This window comes from Rattus norvegicus, chromosome 11 (assembly GCF_036323735.1).
Source record: "Rattus norvegicus strain BN/NHsdMcwi chromosome 11, GRCr8, whole genome shotgun sequence".
Taxonomy (NCBI): Eukaryota; Metazoa; Chordata; class Mammalia; order Rodentia; family Muridae; genus Rattus; species Rattus norvegicus.
Window position 1 is genome coordinate 44,552,559 of NC_086029.1, and position 19,930 is coordinate 44,572,488.

Sequence of the window (19,930 nt, forward strand, 5' to 3'; positions counted from 1 at the left end):
TGATATGACAGAGGTTTCTTCCCTCTATTTTGTTAATAAGGTGGTTCACAGTGATTGAACTTTGAACATTAAGCCAGGGGTCCATTCCTGACTAAGCACACTCTGTCACAGTGTATAATTCATAAACATTTTGTTAGGTCGTTTTCTATTGTTTTATCAGGAGTTTCTCATGCTCATCCATGGAGACTGATTGGAAGTTTTCTTGTGAATGTCCTCATCTAGTTTTGGCATGAGGTTAATACAGGCCTCAGAACATAGATTGGTACTGAATGTTCTTCTTCCTGGAACTCTAGAGATGTTGATGTTGAGGCATTTTGGTGACGGTTAGTAGTGAAAGCTCTAAGGTTTGTTTGTTGTGAGACTTTCTAATTGAAAACTGTATCCAAGCTGGGCAATGGCACAGGCCTTTAATCTCAGTGCTAGAGAGGCAGAGGCAGGTTCAAAGCCTGCATGGTCTACAGAGCAAGTTCCTGGACAGCCATGGCTACACAGAGAATTCCTGTCTCAGAAAAATCAAAAAAAAAAAGTAAGAAAATTGTGTTCTGTAGATAATAAAGCTACTGAAACTTTGTGTTTCTTCACGACTCTTTCAATATGTATGTTTTAATTAGTTTGTTCAATTATCTAAATGATCAAATATATATTCATAGAGCTGTCAGTCAGTCTGTAGCATCTGTAGTGATGTGTCTGTCTGTCTTCCTGGTAGCTACCATTGCCTCTCACTCTCTTCCACTGGCTCAGCTCCTCCCTCCTGCTCCCCTTCCTGCTCCCCTGCCTGTGCTTCCTCCACCAACCCATCGACCAATCAGGAAGCTTACTGATTTTATTGTTTTCTGTCCTCCCTCCCTCCCTCCTTTCCTTGTTTTGTTTCATGTATACCTTTGGCTGTCCGGGAACTGGCTCTGTAGCCCAGGCTGGCCTCTCACTCAAGAGATCTGCCTGTCCCAGCCTCCAGAGCACTGGGATTAAAGGTGTGGATTAAACCATCTTGGCTTTATCAATACTCTTCAGACAAGCTCTTGTCTATGATGATTTCTCTGTGATGTGTTTTTGTTATATTCCATCAACTTAAGTGCTCTTCTTGTCATTTTTCTCCATTTACTTATTTTGGGTTTAATTTAATTTTTCTCCATTTATTAGCAGGATTATTATAACTATTTTGAATTATAATTATTGTCACCACAGCCATAGCTGTATTCCATGAGGTTTTAGACATTACGTTTTCATTTATTGACTTTTGTCATTTCTTTTATTTCTAAGTAGACTTATATTGTTTGGCTTTGAAGTATGTATTTATTTTTTGTTTACTTACGTCATCAGAATGAATATTTTGTGTGACTTTAGTCCTTTTAAATATATTGAGACTTTGAATCCAGTATAAGCTTAGTGAGTATTCCCCTATACCCCTATACAACTACTGGAAAAATATATGTATTATGTTTCACTGTGGTGGTGTGTCTTTTAGCCAGTGAGAGCAAGCTGATTTATAATGGAGTTCAAGGGCCCTTACAGATCTGTGCCTTTGTGGTGTTGGCGGTGCTGGGGATCCCACACGTCTGTGAGCATTCTAGGCAACACACTCCCAAGTTAGACCCTCCCCCTGTGACTGCTGCCGTCACTCAGAGAGGAGCATCCTCCCTCAGAAGAGTTTCCCATTCTGTTCTGTCTGTTGTTTCCTGTAATTGAATGTAGCATCAGTGTGAGATTGAGGCTGTGATCAGGAAAATAACTAGTATGAAGTTCATGGCCAGAAATTGTTTTCAAATATTAAAAAATATCTTTACTTTTTTGAAGTATGTTCTTCTGCATTGTAGCTCCTTTATTTTATTTATTTATTATTTATTTGTTCATTTGTTTTGAGATGGGAGTCTCACTCTATAGCTCTGGTTGACTTTGAACTTGAGGAAATTCACTTGCCTCTGTCTAGTGCTTAGCTTAAAAGTATGAGCTGCCATACCCTGCCCTTGAAGCTTTCTAAAATTAGCTATTACTGAGAAATCTGGGCAAAATGATCATGTGCTCCGTGTGCCACAGTTGTGACTGAACACATTTAGTACCAGACACAGAAGTGTTCATTATTGGTAGATGCAGATCCTGGATAACTAGTGAGGTGAGCGCAGCTCATGCTTTGAGGAAGAGAAACACACAGGCAGTAAGGCCTTCGCTCCTCCTGTTCATTCACACTCTGCAGGCAGTCCTGGCGCTCTTGGTGTCAGTGTGACCCTATTGGAGAAACTTAGAGCATAAGGTTTTTTTTAAAGATTTGCTTTAATTCTGTATGCCTGTGTGTGTATCTGTGTCTCTGTGTTTCTGGGTATGTGTCTGTGTGTTTGTCTCTGTGTCTGTGTGTAGGTATGTGTGCATGTTTGTATGTCTCTGTGTCTGTGTATGTCCATGTGTTTATGAGTCTCTATGTCTAGGTGCGGATATGTACCTATGAGTGCATGACTGTGGAGGAGTGCTAAATCCTGAGTCCTTTGTGAAAACAGCCCTGTTCTTAACCCCTAAGCTATGCCCAGCCTGGGCTATGCATTTTAAAGTGCCATTTGCATGGGGGACATCTTAGTGGGTAGAAAGTGGAGCGGGTTCCTCCTGATGTGGGTTTTAAAGAGGCCTTGAAACCACTGAGTGGGCTTTGTTTTCCAGGACAAAGGTCCACTGTGTATTTTGTTTTGTGAAAGTCTACTATGGGTTACTCCTAGCCTGAGAGGTCTCTAAATCCTCTACTGAGTTAACCTCCATGCCAGGTTGAGTCTACAGTGGTTTGCAGAGAGGCTGGATCTGAGCCTCCACAGGGAATTCTCACGAGTCATTTCCCCACCAAGGTAAAATAAACGTCAAGTAAACCAGCAAGGCTGCCAGTTTACTAAAGTGACTACCACATCCTTTCAGCTGAAATTCAACAAACACTGTGCTTGCCACGTTCCCGCTGACGTTCCAAATGCCTCCTTGTGCACTTTGGGTTTAACTTTTTCTTATGCCAGTTTGAAAAGAAGGGGGGGGGGGGGGGACGATGAAGAAAAAGAACTCTTCTTGGATTTAAAATTCCCGTGTGATGGAGAAACTTGGGTAGCATCTAGGATTCTAGTTGTGACAGATGTCCTTCTGAGTTCTGTGTCTAACTTGAGGCATGCGGTCAGCCTCAGTTTAAGCTACTGAGGCCTGGCACTCAGAACAGAGCCGTGGCCGACCCCCACTGCACTAACCCTGACCCTACGTAGAGCCAGGTCGTGGCCTGCGTGCTGCATCTCTGCAATTGAGAGAACTGAAGTTTCAGCTACCTGGATTACATTGCTTAAAGCATATAAATGTGCAGTGTGCCACACCCACAGAAGCAGAACCAAAGGGAGACGTGTTTGGCCGTTAATTCTTTGGTGAGCATGGCAGGGCAGTGTGTAAAAGATGCAGGTGAGGTTGGAAGTGACCGGGAGAGACCTGGGATGTCAGGGTCACTCACTTGCTGTCTCCTCCCTCTCCCTAGGAATCTCAGCAGATGCTTGGAAGACTTATTCCAGAGAAGCAGATACTCAGTGACCAGTTAAAACAAGTCCAGCAGAACAGCTTGCATAGTAGGTGTCTTCTTTATTTGTACATTTCCCTTGTTCTGTTGACACCCGGTCCCGAATGCTGGCACTGCTTGGTCCTCGGCCTTTGAGCACGCCGGGCATTTGTTTTATCACTGAGTCTCGCTCATTCCCCTCCCTCCCAGCAAGTGACATGAGAGGTGAGCGTGTTCCTCACTGTTAGCTAAAGTTCTCCTGTTTTGTGTGTTCTGAAATAGGAGATTCACTTCTTACCCTCAAAAGAGCCTTGGAAGCAAAGGAACTGGCCCGGCAGCAGCTTCGAGAGCAGCTGGACGAGGTGGAGAAAGAGACCAGGTCAAAGCTGCAGGAGATTGATGTTTTCAACAACCAGCTGAAGGTGACTCCTGTGGGCGGTGTGGCCTCCCCTTTAACTGGTCTTGCCCGGTGACCCTCAGGCAGGAAGATTCATTGCACTGGCTTGTGAGCCGTGGTTCAGGGCTCCTGTACGAATGATGTCACGGTGCCCTCAGTTGTGCTTTCCTGCTCTGATGTCTGTAAGTTAGCCTGTGTTAGCCCCTGCTCACAGAATTTTTGTTTGTTTGTTTGCCTGTTTGTAAGCACATCACATCCAAAAGCAAGGCCTAAAGTGTTTTCTTTTGTGTATTTATTGAGGATTACCCAGGTGCTTTTCTGGTTTGAACCTGAGATTTTTCCTGCCACTCCATAAAGATCATGCCTAAGTATAGACCTGTTTATCTCCTTTCATTCTTTTTAAAGATTTATATATATGCGTACACTGTCGCTTTCTTCAGACACCAGAAGAGGGCATCAGATCTCATTACAGATGGTTGTGAGTCACCATGTGGTTGCTGGGAATTGAACTCAGGACCTCTGGAAGAGCAGTGAGTGCTCTTAACCATCTCTCCAACCCCTTCTTCTTTCTTTTTTAAATGCCTTTAGCTTTATTATTTCCTGGGGTCATTGCTCTTCTCTCTGGCACAACTGTTGATGGCTTTGTCACACTGCATAGTAATTCTAGGAAAACACACACACACACACACACACACACACACACACACACACAGTCTCAGTCTCCCCCCCCCCTCCTTATAATTTACTATGTATGGCCCATTTAGCTTCTGATACTTAGAAATAAAATCCCTTTACTACTAAAAGAAAATGTTAAGTTAGAGAGCATATTTGAGATTCTTTGTTGCCCTTTGGATTGAGAGTCCAGCCAGATCGTCTAGACACCCAAGTTAAAGTATTTGTGCAGCATGGGGAATGAACTTTCTCAGTTCTACAGTTCCAGGAAAGTGCTGGCCCTTGGGAGTGCAGTAAGCCAACGCGTGTTTCTCTCCACGTTACTCTCCTGTTACTCCGTGTGTCTGTGCGTGCCTATGTCCTGTATTTGAGCACATGTGTATCATATCAGTCCTGGAGGTTCCTCTGTTAGTTCTCTATCCCCAAGTACTATAAAAATGTTCTCATTTGTTCTCACTGGAACTTATCATGGCTTTAAGCAAAAAGAATTTAACATCGAAACTATTCTACAACATTTTCATGTAGTTCCTCGGAGTGTAGAGCATTGAGTCTTACTCGGCTCCGGAACACAGAGGCGGCACCGCTTTTGCCCTAACGGTTCCTTTTCTATACGTTTGGCTCAAGACTCGGGTCGGCTGTTAGAAAAGATGCTCAGGCAAAGGCTTTGCACTGACTCGCAGATCTGTGATTAAATGACGTGTGCTCAGCGCTGCTGCCATTGCTGCACAGAACACCGTCAGATGGGTTGCCTTGCTCTCGTGACTAATTAGTGTGTGACTGACTGCGTGTGTTATCCTCTACAAAGGCGAATGTTAACTTCCCACACATACTGGCCCTTTCCCAAATATGCTTATTTAGAAATTACAACATTTCTTCCTTCTTTTTAATTCTTATTTTGGTTTCTTGTTAGCTGTAAAGTTCATATGTCAAATGCAAATCATGGCCGTGTTGTTCACACTTACGGGGTCCAGGAAGGTGTTATGTTGTCTGAGGTTTGCTGTTTCTGGACTTCCCTGAACCTGTAGAAACCAAACAGAAATGAGACCACTGGGAGGGTGAGTTAGCATTTAGTGTCTCTGGTTCTCCTGCAGTTTTTCTTTGTTTCCACCACGCTGAAAAATACAAAGCCTTTTCCCCTGACTTTAGAGCATAGATATATGGCTCAATAGCAACCCTAATTTCTTACAGGAATTACCAGGAGCCTGGGCCTGACCCTTAGTGTTTCTTTGAGTCAGTCCCTCTGCAGACAGCAGTGCTTCTGGAGCACCTCACAAGTGCTCGCCTTCCCAGAGAGATACAGCGCCGACGCCCTGTCACCCCCAGGGAGAGCTTGTTGCGTGCACAGCTGCTGTATTCTCAAAGGGACCCAGACAGTGAGTTAGGGTGTAGCAGATTTACTTCATGTTCACAAAGGTCATGCATTCACAGGCACAGAGACAAAGCCATTGACTGCGTGGTTACTAACAAAGCTTTAACGTGGGTTGCCTAGGACACCAATCCGTGGGAAGCAGTTTGACTGGGGGTGTGGATCGGGTGAGGACCACTGCCTGCGCAGTCACTCACTGGTCTCACGAGCACTCACACCTAGCTTGGTTTTATGGGTATAAATGTGTTTTGTTTTATGACCGAAACAGTAAAGACTAAGGGTTTTTTGTCCTTTTATGCTCACATAACATAAATTTATGATTTTCCCTAGATTCATCTTCCTCTGAAGGCTTCCCCCATTTTCTTTATTTTAGGAAGGGTTACATTTTTATCTTCTCTGATAAGCAGTGATGGAAAATCTCACATAGTTATCTAAAATGAGGAGAATCTTGCTGTAGAGCAGGCCTTTGTTTCATTCTGGAACAAAACTCACAGGAGTAGCTCAATGATAGAGCATTTGGATACCATGCCCGAGGCCATGGGTTCAATTCCACCGCAGAATGAATAATAAGCTAGATGCTCAGAGGCACAGCACTGCTGGCCACTTGGGGTTTAACACATGCCCTCAGACGGAGGCCTTTACCCCATCCTGCTCTATTAGAGATGCGGGACTCTTGTTTCATTTCACAGAGGCTATTTCCCATGCATCTAGACAGATCCCTTATCAGTGTGGTGTTACTCCAGAGGTGGAGACAGCTCTAGCCAGTGGTAGTGTGAGCAAGGCTGTGGCTCACCCTTGTTCCTGAGGGCCTAGTTCTGCATTGCTCCAAAGCCAAGAGCGTTGGGGAGCAGACATACAGCACACTGACATACTGGGCTCCTTCCTGTGCTGGAGATTCCTGACTTGACATGCCTAAAATTTGAGACTCTGGACAGTAAGGCGGACCATCTAACCAGCGTACTAGCCAGGAGCAGATTTTGATAGCTCCCAAATTATTCTCATTCTCATACTCTCTCTGTCTCTCTCTGTCTCTCTCTCTCTCTGTCTCTCTCTCTCTCCCCCCCTCCCTCCCTCTCTCTCTCTCTCTCTCTCTCTCTCTCTCTCTCTCTCTGTGTGTGTGTGTGTGTGTGTGTGTGTGTGTGTGTGTGTGTGTGTGTGTGTGTTTTAATTTGTATATTTGTTTTTAGAGACAGATTGTATGTCCTGCTGCTGTCCCTGGAGTGCTGAGATTTAAGGCATGTGCCACACTCTATGCCCAGCTAAATTACTACTGTTTAGCATCTTCATTCAGTGACCAAATTTATTTACCATTTATTTATAAATTTGTTTATAAAATGTGTCATATATACAACCAACACATCTCAAACTCATGCTCTTGAAATATAGCTTTCTTTTTACATCTCATTTTACAAAAAAATCAGGTTTCAGCTTTTTTGGACAAGTTGTGGTGCATGAAGGGCACATAGGGGCATGCTGTAATCCTGGGACCTGTAAGTTACAGTGCTGAGAGATACAACAGTTCTAAAGAGTGTCAGACGACACTGAAGAAGCCTGGGACCTTTCTTGTCCTTGACAATGGTGGTTGCTTCTGAAATACTTTTTCTTGGCACTGACAGTGTAATATTCCAATATTTTAACAGTAATGTTGCATGGTCACAAAAAGCATGGCTTATGTTTATAAACTTGTAATGTGTGCTAAATACAAAGAATTGGACACTCAAAGGGGCGAGGTTTGTGTTTCCCACTGAGTAGGTGAGTCCTTGTTGGTTCCTGTTTCCTGCCTGTGTGCTGCTTTCTTCTTCCTGTTGGTGGCCATGGAGGGGGCAGTGCCTCACAGTACCCCTAGGCTGTGCCATCACTAGAAGGTCCCCATGCCCTACTCTAATCTTTCTCAGGCTCTGACCTTCAGTCTCCCCTCCTGAGTGTTACCAGGAAGTCCTAAGTCATGTTGCTCTTGATTGATGGGGGAAACTTGCTTGTTCTTCCCAGAAAGATGTGTGTGAGGGAGGGGTGAGTGACTGAGTTGTGAGCTCAACAAGACACCATGGTCTCTATAACCAACATAGTAGACCATCAAGTTTGCCAGTATAAAAATGTGAAGAGGGTAGGTAGTTATGTCTAAGTATTTCTGGCACACATGGGCAGTGTCACGATTGATCTGTTACTCCAAAAGTGTGGACAGTTTCATTTCTTAGTGAAATCCAAGTATCTAGGGAAGATTCAGAATTAAGAATCATGGTCCATAATATGCTATGAAATTTGGTTTCTTACATTAAGTGCAGGAGCATTAAAGACGCTGGCTGTGGTGATGGCCAGGAACCGAGTGGACATTGAAGTGATAGCGCCAGTCGTGGTAACCAAGGCTGCTCGCTTAACTGAGGCTCTGTGCTCCTGGTTTCAGACACTGGCTTTCATGGCAAGTGCATTCGTTGTGAAGGCAGAGAAAGGCAGGGTATGAGCAGGGAGGGGGGGAACAGAGAAGGAAGCACAGAGCAGAGTGAGAAGTCCGGACAGATGCATGTGGAGGGAAACTGATCCAGAGAGAAGAGCAGGCAAGACAGCAGGAGAAAGCGCATATAGCAGCAATGCCTCCATGACAGGCAGACATCTGTCTGCTCCAAGTTTGCCACCCCACTCTGTTGAACATGAAATTTTATTCTTATGTGTTCTTCGGAAAAGGCCCTTCCTGCCTAGAGTAATAAAATCCTCTGATTCCTGTGATTGTGGAGACTCCATCCAGAAGCCTTGAGTGTGAATCAGTTGTTAAACCACTGCCCAGATGAGAGCAGACAGCAAGAGTTACACACCAGGTTTCACACCACACCAGGAGGCTGATTTGGTTGGTTGAGGGTTTTTTTGTTTGATTGGTTGGTTTTGGTTTTAGTTTTGTTGTTTTGTTTTGTTTGGTAAAATGTGGGCTTTTTTCTATGTAAAGTTGGAAAAATATTTAATAAGAGATTATCAGAGAAAAGGACAAAGACAGTCTCCTGGAAGGTTTTTTTTTTTTCTCCCGTATCATTTACCCACCAACTTTATGCTTTAGAGGTGACATGCTGTAGTAGGCGGCGTGCTACAGTCAGAGACGTACTGCTGTCCTCAGCAGCATGTGGTATGTAGTAGGTCGCATGCCATAGTTGGTGGTGCGCTCCTCTATGATGGCATGTTTCCTTGTGTATGAAGCTGAGGCAGTTGAGGATTTGAGATTTTTAAGAGAGCCCAGAGTCCCATGTTCTTTTTGTGGAAACAGCACTCTAAGCTTCCTGGCACAGAAAGGAGAGGGTCAGACACTGCCCAGAGGCTGATAGTATGGGCACTACTTGGCAAGTGTTGACTTCAGTTGTGAAAGAATGTTTTGAATATTTTACAAACATTCATAAGAACCTTCTTAGAATTTAGAGAGCAAGTTACACATCTTTATGCTCTTCCTCCTTTTAGTACAGCACATGAATAAACTTTATACTTGGAGTTAAAATGTCCATTTTTCTTTGACTTTGTACATTTTTATGTCTTGAAGTAATTCTTTTCAGATTTCCATGAGATATGTTTCTGTGTTTTCTGGGCTCATTAACTTGCATTCTCTTTTGTTTGTTTTATCACTTAATTGAGAAATATTATTGTATCTTAAAACTCAGAGTGCCAGCAAGGTGGCTCAGTGATTAAAGAGTTTAGCTCTAGGGTTGGGGATTTAGCTCAGTGGTAGAGCGCTTGCCTAGGAAGCGCAAGGCCCTGGGTTCGGTCCCCAGCTCCGGAAAAAAAAAAAAAAAAAAAAAAAAAAAAAAAAAGAGTTTAGCTCTTGGAACCCAATTAACAGAAACAGAAAACCAGCTCCCAAAACTTGTCCTCTGAGCTCCACATACTACACACAATCATACACACATGTGCACATTCTCTCTCTCACTCCCTCTCTCCCTCTCTCCCTCCCCCCCTCTCAGTAAATTGATAAATAAAGGACAAAAATACAAATAAAATGAATACCTGGAATTTATCTTGCTGCCCAGATCGGTTTCCCATGAGGTTAATAGTAGAAAGGCTTTTTAGATTTGTGCTGTCGCGTGCAGGAAGTCCCAGTCAGTGGTCCAAGTATGTTTTTACCATTTATCTCCAAAGGACAGCCTGATGCACAAACAGAAAGCTAAATAATCCTAAAAAGTTAGATATCCAGACTGTGAGCGCTTTTCCTGGGGTGCTGGTCTCTTCTCAGCCACTGCTGTCAGTTCTCTTCCTCCTCCTCTTCCTCTCTGTTAAGAGCGTTAGTGCATTTTTATGGAGAAATAACCCTTTACTCCTTATTCGGGTGAATATCTCATACTTCAATTAATAGAACTCTGTGTAGTACACCATTTTTGAGTCTCTAAGAGCAAGTGAAGGAGAGGCCATCACAGTAAATGATTCACTGCCCCTTGTCAAGCCCTATCTGTCAACAGAAAAATATCTGAGTCTTCTTGGATATTCAATTTGCCAAACATACCCCTTTTGAATTACTAAGTATTATTTCACACCATTTGTGTCACACATTCCTGTTTTCAGAGCTACGCATCCATTTGAGCTGGAGCTCAGGGCCAGCCTGGGCAGCATAGCCAGCCATTTGGGAGTTCAAGATCACCTCCAAGTACATAGTGGATTTGAGGCTACCTAAGACCTTGCTTCAAACCCCACCTCCAAACACTGTAGAACTACAGCCACATGGTGGGATGCTGTGTAATATGCACAAGGCAGTGGATCCCGCCCCCAGCGCTGTGGGATGAGGGGGTTACCTATCCTGTGGTAGAAGATAATATTGCCTGCCTGTCTACTGTAAAATACTTCATCCCGTTGAATGGTGCTCCTTAAAGGAAAACCAGCGAAGGCACACACTCAATACTATCATAAGTGTTTAAGCCACAAGATACACAATGGTAATGGCTGGTTTTAGAAGAAGTTAATTTAAGAGCTACAAGTGAGACGCTGCCTTCTGATGTCTTAACTTCTTTTCAGCTTTGAAGTAGAGAAGCATGCTAAAGGACATGTGCATTTTGTAAAGATTTTGAGGGTTGCTTTAATCAGGTAGCCTATAAGGAATAGTTGATAAATTAACAACCTGACTCCATGTTTGCCACCACCTAGGAATTTCATTCTTCCCTTTGAAAGAATGAAAAGGGGGATGTCCAAATAACGGCAGGTGACGCCTGTCTCCTCAGCGGGCTTGAAAGGAGTGCGAGGAAAGCGCTGTTTGTGCGTGCACACTCCAGCTGTGCACAGAAGTTTACCATCTAGAACAACAGTGCTCAACCTGTGGGTCACGACCCTTTCACACGCCATTGAAACACAGGTATTTACATGACAGTTCGTAAAAGGAGCAAAATTACAGTTCCGAAGTAGTAACAAAAACACAAGATGAGGAACTGCATTGAGAACCGCTCTCTCAGTATTAGGAATACTCTGCTTTTATCGTTTTGAAACTCCCAAATCCAAAGGTGGGGTGAAGCTCAGACCACGAGCAAACCCACTCAGGTCGCCTCCCTTCGTCCTTAAAGCTTTTTGCGCATCTCAGCAGTGTTCGACTTGGATGAAATAAAAAGTAGAAAGTCTAACATCTTCCAATCTGGATCATAAGCTGCCACAGCCTTCTGCTAACATTCTCGGGCATCTGTTCTTTTATGGCTCCTACAAGCTCTGTTTCCTTGGAGGCACTTGAGGCTCAAGATAGGCTGGGTCTGAGCTGCAATGCTGTTGTCTTCAAAAGAAGCGTGGTCCTAGCTTGCAGTGTGATTGGCGCTGGGCTGTTGTTTTAAACCTGCTTTGTTTGTGAGATTGTCTTCTGTTGTCTCCTTCTGTCACTTCGTGCCACTTTCTCATCCCGTGCCACTTCTGAACATCTCTAGTTGCTTCCGTATGTCTGGACCTGGTCACACATTAACCCATTTCAGTCTGAACCTGACTTCTTGACTTCGGTATGGGAAGTTGCATAATTCTTAGGAAAAATGAACCGTCTTGATTTGATGGCTACATTGGATCACAGCCAGTGTCTATCCTGGTTTCACAGCACCTGCTGTTAAGTATTTTAAATGTTATCCTCCTAAAGTTAAATTCCCCTAGATAACATACCTTTTATTTTTTAAATGCATAACTGGGGAGCTGAAAAGATAACTCAGTAGAGTGTTTGCCACATAAACAATGAAGACGCACAAGCCACAGCCTGAGTTTGATTCCAGCACCCACATGAAAAGCTTGGTGAGACACTGGCTCATATTTGTAATCAAGACATGCACATTCCTGAGCTCACTTGCCTAAGTGAGGTCCAGCTTCCAGTGAGAGACAGTCTATACACACACACACACACACACACACACACACACACACGGTTGATGGGGCCTGGAGAGATGGAGATCCTGGCCCCTTCCTTGGGACACTAGAGCTTGATTTAGTGTCACTCCCACAGTTACCCCATGCTGTGACACTTTGCTTTCATAGAGCGAGTGAATTAATCCCTTCTGCTTGTTTTTAAAGCACCAGCTCTAAGCCCACAACCACACTCTCCTTCCGTGTTTATTAGGGATTCTTATTTGTCATTACAAATGACCTTAGAAGCCAGTGTGGCTGGACTTTTAGCATAATGCTGTTAGGTTGTAACAGCCCAATGCGTTCAAGTTAGGAAGGCGATGAAAACTGGATTCTTTTCCCCACCCAGAATCGATGTTCTCTTTCCATCCCAGTTTCAACCAGAGGGGGAGGGGAGCTCCGTCATTACTTCCCAGTGGCCGATCTCGGTGCCCGTCTCCTCCCTAGCTCAGCCCCTGACCCAGGCATCCTTCCTTAACCCAGCAGCTACATGTCCAGGGCTGCTGCTTTAGGAGATGGCCAAGGTCTCTGAAGTTCCTTCCCTCCTGTCCTCCGGTATCTCCCACTCTCCACCACCCAATTTCCTCAAGGTCTGCTGTGCACTAGGTAGCAGTGCCACCAGACACACCCAGCCCAACATGGTTGTCATATTTATGGACGTACACTCCGGATCTTAAGCAATTCTCTATCACACAATTCCCTTGGCTTTCAGTAGGCTGCCAGTGCAACTGCCATTATTTCTTGGGGTTGCTATAAAGTGAAGAAACCAGATCTGGAGAGATGGCTAGGACAGGACTTTGTGAGAATAGACTTTCCAATAGCTGTGATTTGAAGAAAAATAAACCCCACAGTGTGTGTTGAGGCTCCGTGAAGCTCACAGAGACTATCAAATCTATGGACTCAAGTCTCAAAGAGCTGAGTTTTAAACAGTGGCTGTGTAAAGTGCTCTGTGTGTGTGTGTGTGTGTGTGTGTGTGTGTGTGTGTGTGTGTGTGTGTGTGTTTCCAAAGCTGGGGGGGGGTTGGTGTGAATTAATTATAGTAGCTATAGTTTTATTCACAAACACCATACCATGAAACTAGTTACCTTCCAGTGCTATTGAGTTTTTCCCAGTGTAGTTCCCCCCCCCCTCACAAACAAGGGCCTTTCAAACAGATCCTGGAGGCATGGGTGGGGGAGGGGGGAGGAGCATAGCTCAGTCTATAACACTTGCCTAATGTGTGCAAGGTCTCAGACTCCATCCCCAACCCCAGGGACAAGCAAATGTCATGGGAAATGACATATGTGTTGCGGCCTGCTCGAATATACTCTAGGACAATGACTGTGATCAGTCATGTCAGAGTGCAGCGAGTTCAATTCTGAGTGACTGTCTGTCAACACTGAAAGTCTCCTGCCAGATGCCCAGGCCTGGCCGCTGAAATGTTTCGTGCTCGTGAACTGCTCATGTTCCTCTGCTCTGAAACTGTCCTGATTCCTTCTAGGAACTGAGAGAGATACACAGTAAACAGCAGCTCCAGAAGCAGAGGTCCATCGAGGCGGAGAGGCTAAAGCAGAAAGAGCAGGAGAGGAAGAGCCTGGAGTTGGAGAAGCAAAAGGAAGAAGGTCAGAGGTGAGTGACCTCAGGGCCTGTGGCATTCGCTCTTGTTCTCACATCTCCAAACGGTTACTGTGCCAGCAAAGATGTGTGTGGGCAAACAGACAGGCAGTTTGAATCTCCCTTCAAGCACACACGCTGCCCCCTGAAGTTTTTGGTTAGTTAGTTCCCAGTGCTCTCTTATGTAGACAATGGAAGTAGACAAGAAAATTGGGACACTCGGTTAGTTCATTTGCATGCCAATGACCAAAAGAGATTTCCAGTTCACAGCCTCCTAATAACAGTGATGGTCTGAGAGCAAGGTTTGGAAGCAAAGCCCCCAGTCTGCTGCCGCAAGCTTCTCCAGAACACCAGGAATGCGCCTCTCTGCCTCCTTTCTTGTTTACTGCAACTGCAAATTAAACTGCAGTACAAAAGGTGGAGCTGGGTGCCAGTGCCTGGAACACAAACTGTTTCTGTTTGGATATTCGTGCCATTTTCTCGCCTTTTTCTATGTAACATTCTGTAGTCATTGTAGAAATTTGTTTGCTACCTTTTAGTTTGTGGGTTTGTGCTTTGTGAAATTCAATTCATTTAGAGTCCAGAAAACTAGAATGACCAAATGTCCCAGGGAGATGCCACAAAGTATAAACCGGGTTATTGAAATTACACTGAGAAGAGTTGGAGACGAGACATCCTGGGGGTCGTGCACAGTAGGTGCTGGTTCCGTGACACTGCACAGACCTATCCGCCTGCTTTGTGCTGGGCACTAGGACCCTTTGAGCTTGTTTTGTGTTTGTGTGTTTTTATGTTTAATGCCAGGGATCTTATACAAGTGTATTAGACTGAGAACTTACTTTATTTTATTGTTTTTCTTTACAGTGGGGCACATTGTATGTGCTGATTGCATCAAACTCGCCTTTCTTTAACTGTTAAAGTGTGTGTGTGTGTGTGTGTGTGTGTGTGTGTGTGTGTGTGTGTGTGTCACAGGCTTGTGTCACTATGCATTTGTGGAAGTCAGAGAACATCTTTCAAAAGTGGGTTCCCTTCTTCGACCACATAGGTTCTACAGATCAAACTTCTCAGATTTGGATGCAATTGAGCCATCTTCCTGCCCCCGATTGTCATTGTAGTTTATGAAACGCTTTTATTACTAATGTCGAAACAAAACTCTACTCCTACAGAGCATAAATAAACTGAAGATCAATGTAGAAAATACTACACTACAAATAGAATATGAGATACATATTCTCACTCTACAGTGAGGTGTATATAGCACCCAAAACTTAAGAAATCTCTTGTTTTTTTTTTTTTACCCTCTAATAAATGTACTTGGGTGCTTTTTTTTTTTTTTTTTTGTGTATTGAGACAGTGTCTCTATAGCCCTGACTATCCTGAAACTCCCTGTGTAGACCAAGTAGGCCTTAACGTTGCAGAGTTCCTCCTGCCTCTGCCTTCAGAGTACTGGGTGTTGTGATAGAATCGAGGTTCATGTCCAGACAGACCACACCAGGCCAATGTAGTTCCACGAGGGAGGTTTAGGGGCGATGGAGACAAGGGGACAGGGGAGAGAGCGGCGTCAGGAAGGGTCTGCCTTTTATTTACCTAACCACTCGCAGGTAAAGGTGGGGGGTAAACCAAATGGATGCTGGGAATGTATGACCATTGCCATGGCAACAGATGCCTGGGTCCCTGTTGCCTATGGTTGACTTCAATGCTGGGTTTGGAGGTGAAAGCCAGTTCCTGATACCAACACTGGGATTAAAGGCAAGCCCAACAAACAGCCCTTTTATGCTTTTTAAAAAAAGCATTTTATGGGGCTGGAGAGATGGTTCAGAGGTTAAGAACACTGTCTGCTCTTCCAGGGTTCAATTCCAAGCACCCACATGGCAGCTCACAACTGTCTATATTGTCTATAACTCCAGTTCCAGGGGATCTGATGCACTCATGCAGATAAACATGCAGGTTTTAAAACACCAATCAATGCTCATAAAAAAAAATAAATTAAAAAATTTAAACAAAAAGACATTTTGTGTACACTAGATTTTTGACTGCATGTCGATCTGTGAATGTTGGGCTCTCAGGCCAGGAGAGGGCAGTGGACCCTGTGTCTCTGGAGTCGCAGATGGTTGTGAGCTGTCGTGTGGGTGCTGGGAACCAAGAGTCCTGCAAGGACAGCAAGTGCTCTTCCCACTGTGCCATCGGTCAGTCCGTCTGTTTCGCCTTCAGGTTTGGTATGTGTGTCAGTGTAGTGCATCCTGCCCGGGGAGGACCTGTGAGGACCTCAGACTCAGGCTCCCATAGCAGCCGCATCCCACGGGGGGTGGCTGGTCTCACTTTCATAACTCGTACGTGCATTGGTGTTCTGGGGCTTTCGGTCACTCTCATCAGTTACTATCATTAATGTACCTTTTCTTAGCCTTTTCTGTGTGGGGGGCGGTTCCATTATGTGTGAAGAGCAACCTTCCCTCAGTGTTGAGCAGCTCTGCCTAGAGGGAGGCACTCTTTGGTGATGGGGGATGGGGAGACTGCAGTCACAGTTGCTTCCATGCGGCAATCAAGCATCTCTGTTGGCAGACGAGTTCAGGAAAGGGACAAGCAATGGCAGGAGCATGTGCAGCAGGAGGAGCAGCAGCGCCCTCGGAAACCCCACGAGGAGGACAAACTGAAAAGGGAAGACAGTGTCAAGAAGAAGGAGGCGGAAGAGAGAGCCAAGCCGGAAGTGCAAGACAAGCAGAGTCGGCTTTTCCATCCACATCAAGAGCCAGCTAAGCCGGCGCAGGCACCCTGGCCCACGACAGGTATCAGAGGGGCTGAGGCGCCAGGCTCTGTCTCGGTCACCTCCATACATATGTGTCATCTCCCCCAAGAGCCCCTGAGCAGTGTCTATGCCTGATCACCATCTGCCCTGAGTACTGGTTTTTGGAGACAGGTTCTCACTCTGTAAACCAGGCTACCCTCAGACTCAAGACATCGCCTGCCTCTGCCTCCTGAGTGCTGGGATTAGAGGCGTGTGCCACCACGAGCTACCACGAGCCACCTCGATTACCTTAGTAGAGCTGAGCTGTCTGTCTCTGCATGGGTCCTGTAGCTCTCCACTTCCCAGGTGTGCACAGGGAGCCCCTGATGTCCAGGAGCCCTCTGCCGGCTGGTCCAAGGGACAGGAACCCTACTTGTAGATGTTACAGACGCTGAACCTGACGTTGTGAAAAAAGTCACTTAACTGTTTCTCTAGTTCGGTGTTTCCCTAGTTTCTCTAGTTTTGTTATTTGTTAGTTGCTATGCCAGCTGCTTTTTTGTCTACACTGGGTTGTACACCTTTTAAAAAGTGTAAGTCAGGGTTTTTGCACATTCAGTACAACTTGCCTCTTTTAAAAAAGCAGGTGAGTGGGGCTGGGGATTTAGCTCAGTGGTAGAGCGCTTGCCTAGGAAGCGCAAGGCTCTGGGTTCGGTCCCCAGCTCCGAAAAAAAGAACCAAAAAAAAAAAAAAGCAGAAGAGTAAAAGGCTGGCTTTAACTAATAAAGGCTATCACTCAGATAATATCAGCTGCAAGCTAAATGTATTTTCAAAATCCTTTACTACGGGGCTGGGGATTTAGCTCAGTGGTAGAGCGCTTACCTAGGAAGCGCAAGGCCCCCGGTTCGGTCCCCAGCTCCGAAAAAAAGAACCAAAAAAAAAAAAAAAATCCTTTACTACTACGATATACAGAAAGCACCAGATAACTTGACACCATCTCAAACACGATGTGTTTGCTCCCTGAGCACACAGTGGGGCAGGGGAGTGAGGTGTAGTGCTGGTCAGGAACCACCCCTTCCTAAGGTGCTATAGCCGGAGGGAGGGTTTGAACTTGGGCACGTAGGGAGTCCAAGGCAACAGAGGAGAGATGAACTTACTGTCTGATGGCTCTGCTGTAGTCTGAAGAGGAATTTACCAATCCTTTAATCTCAGGGGTCACCGAAGTCCCTGGGCCGCCACCTGTCAGTGTGAGCTGAGGATTGGTTTTCCCCTTGGGTCAGTAGGAACCTTTGCACCTCACAGGGATGATATCTTCCTCACTGCTCTTCAGATACGATGGGTGTCAAGTTACATGCAGCGTGTATGTAGAACAATTCTAAGGGCTGTAATTAACTGTTAGCCAAAGTCCAAGATGTGTCTTCTGCCTGAATGCATCTTAAATTTTTCATTTGATTTAAAGTCTTTAAATTATTTTCATTAGGATTCATTCTTTCCCCAGAAATGCAGAAGACTCAGTTCAGCAGGGTCATGGGGACGTTATGTGAGGTCAGCACTTAGGTTTATGTGATGCTGTTAAGTGCCCCAGAGACCAACATTTGCCTGTTGATGTGGAAGGTTGTGTTTCTCTTCCTCTTCCCCTGCAAAAGTGCTCTCTGGCTGACCAGATCTGCTGTTACACACGAGCAACGCCCTGGGTGGGGAGCAGAGCCTGTTGATGATTTACAGATGTGCATTGCTTGAGCCCACGCCAAGAGGCAGAGAAAGACTTTCTAGGCTTTCTCGCCCACCACGTTCAGCCCTGGCGGCTTGTTTGTGGAATCTACTGATGAACTCCACGTGGTTAGACGCTTCTGTCAGAGTCCACTCTCTTTTGGCGTTCCATGTGTGCCTCAGAAATTCCCTGAATGGGTGGAAATATTTCCAATATACGGCAGACCGTAGCGCTAACAGCTGTCCACCTTGGCACATGTCAATGCTTCCTGTAATGTGTCCCTCCTCTTCCCTAACAGAGAAAGGTCCGCTTACAATCTCTGCACAGGAGAGTGCCAAAGTGGTGTATTACCGAGCGCTGTACCCCTTTGAGTCCAGAAGTCATGACGAGATCACCATCCAGCCAGGAGATATAGTCATGGTAAGAAAGATGGCAGCCAGTGTGTGTCAGAGGTGGCCTCCTGTCCTCGCTTGGCACTTTGTGACACAATTAGGAAATCACCAACAAGCGCATATAAAGGGAAAGTTCTCTTTCAGAGGTGTATCTCAGTAGCACTTTAAATACAGTTATTAAATACGGTGTTCTGATTGCACCCCAGCATGGTTTTAATCTCACAATCGACTGATGGTGCCCAAGGCTAGCACTAGCTGCATGCTATGAAGAGTCTTTAAGAAGTAGTTACGGATGCAGAGATCTCTCATCCACAGCTGCCCATAAGAACTTATATGCCTTTGAGCCAAAGTGTTGGGGACAGTAATGGGTTAAATATAGACAATCTGGATTACTATTTAGAAAATTAATGAACATACAGTTCCGCTTTGTCGCAGTTTTTATTCTTTGTATATATTAACAGTTTCGTGTAGTCTTCAAATTGTAGCATTGTATAAAAACTCGTTTTAAGAAGAAAGTAAAGCACTGTGGTTGATCCATTTTCTAAATGACAGCCTAAGTTTCTTAGAAATAACTGAAAGTGAAGGCCTGAGGGACGAGACAAATGTGGTTCTCATATTAGGGAATCTGCGTTTTAATGAGAAACTATTGCTTTACTGTGGGACCTACCATCTCTGCAGGCAACAGTGACACTGACCGCTCTTCCTGGGTTGGCTAGCTAACCTGGTTTGATTTGATGAGTAGAGAATAGATGAACTCTAAGGTGCAACATTTCATTAAACATCTTTTGCCTTGCTTTTAAACCTTTGCTTTCCTGGTGGAGGTTAAAGGGGAATGGGTAAGTGCCCCCTGTCAGGAAGTCCACCTCCCACTCTGTGTCTTGTTCTTTGAATCACTTTAACTGTGTAAGTGAGCAGATCTTTGGATGTTGTGGCCGTGGTAACATGTTGGGGTTCATACCACAGAGTTGGGCTGAAAAGAAGTATATGTGGCGAGGGTGTGTTGCCAGTTTCTGTTTGCCGGGCTCTGCAGAGCAGTCTGCAGGTTCTGTTCTTGTCAGGTTCCACCTATCACCAGGAGTCTCGGGCGCATTAAATTGAAAATGAGATATTTGACACTGTTACAAGAGATTAGCAAGATTTCCTGGCTCAGAAAACCTACCTACTTACTTACTGACACAAGGTCTCATGTAGCTCAGGCTAGCCTCAAGCTCACTATGTAGCCAAGGCTGGCCTTAAACTCTCGACTGTCCTGCCTCCACACCTAAG

The 19,930-nt window shown here is 45.0% G+C and overlaps 1 protein-coding gene across 12 annotated transcripts in view; it reads left to right on the forward strand.

Moving 5' to 3' along the window:
* Itsn1 (intersectin 1) overlaps window positions 1-19,930 on the forward strand; it is a 182,084-nt gene that overhangs the window by 88,044 nt on the left and 74,110 nt on the right. For 7 of the 12 annotated variants that reach the window (XM_063270445.1, XM_039088249.2, NM_001136096.3 and 4 more), the window contains 5 exon segments: window positions 3,482-3,569; window positions 3,782-3,921; window positions 13,733-13,860; window positions 16,402-16,625; window positions 18,571-18,692. In XM_063270445.1, coding sequence (XP_063126515.1) covers window positions 3,482-3,569; window positions 3,782-3,921; window positions 13,733-13,860; window positions 16,402-16,625; window positions 18,571-18,692 — 702 coding nt within the window. 12 annotated transcript variants of the gene reach the window in all.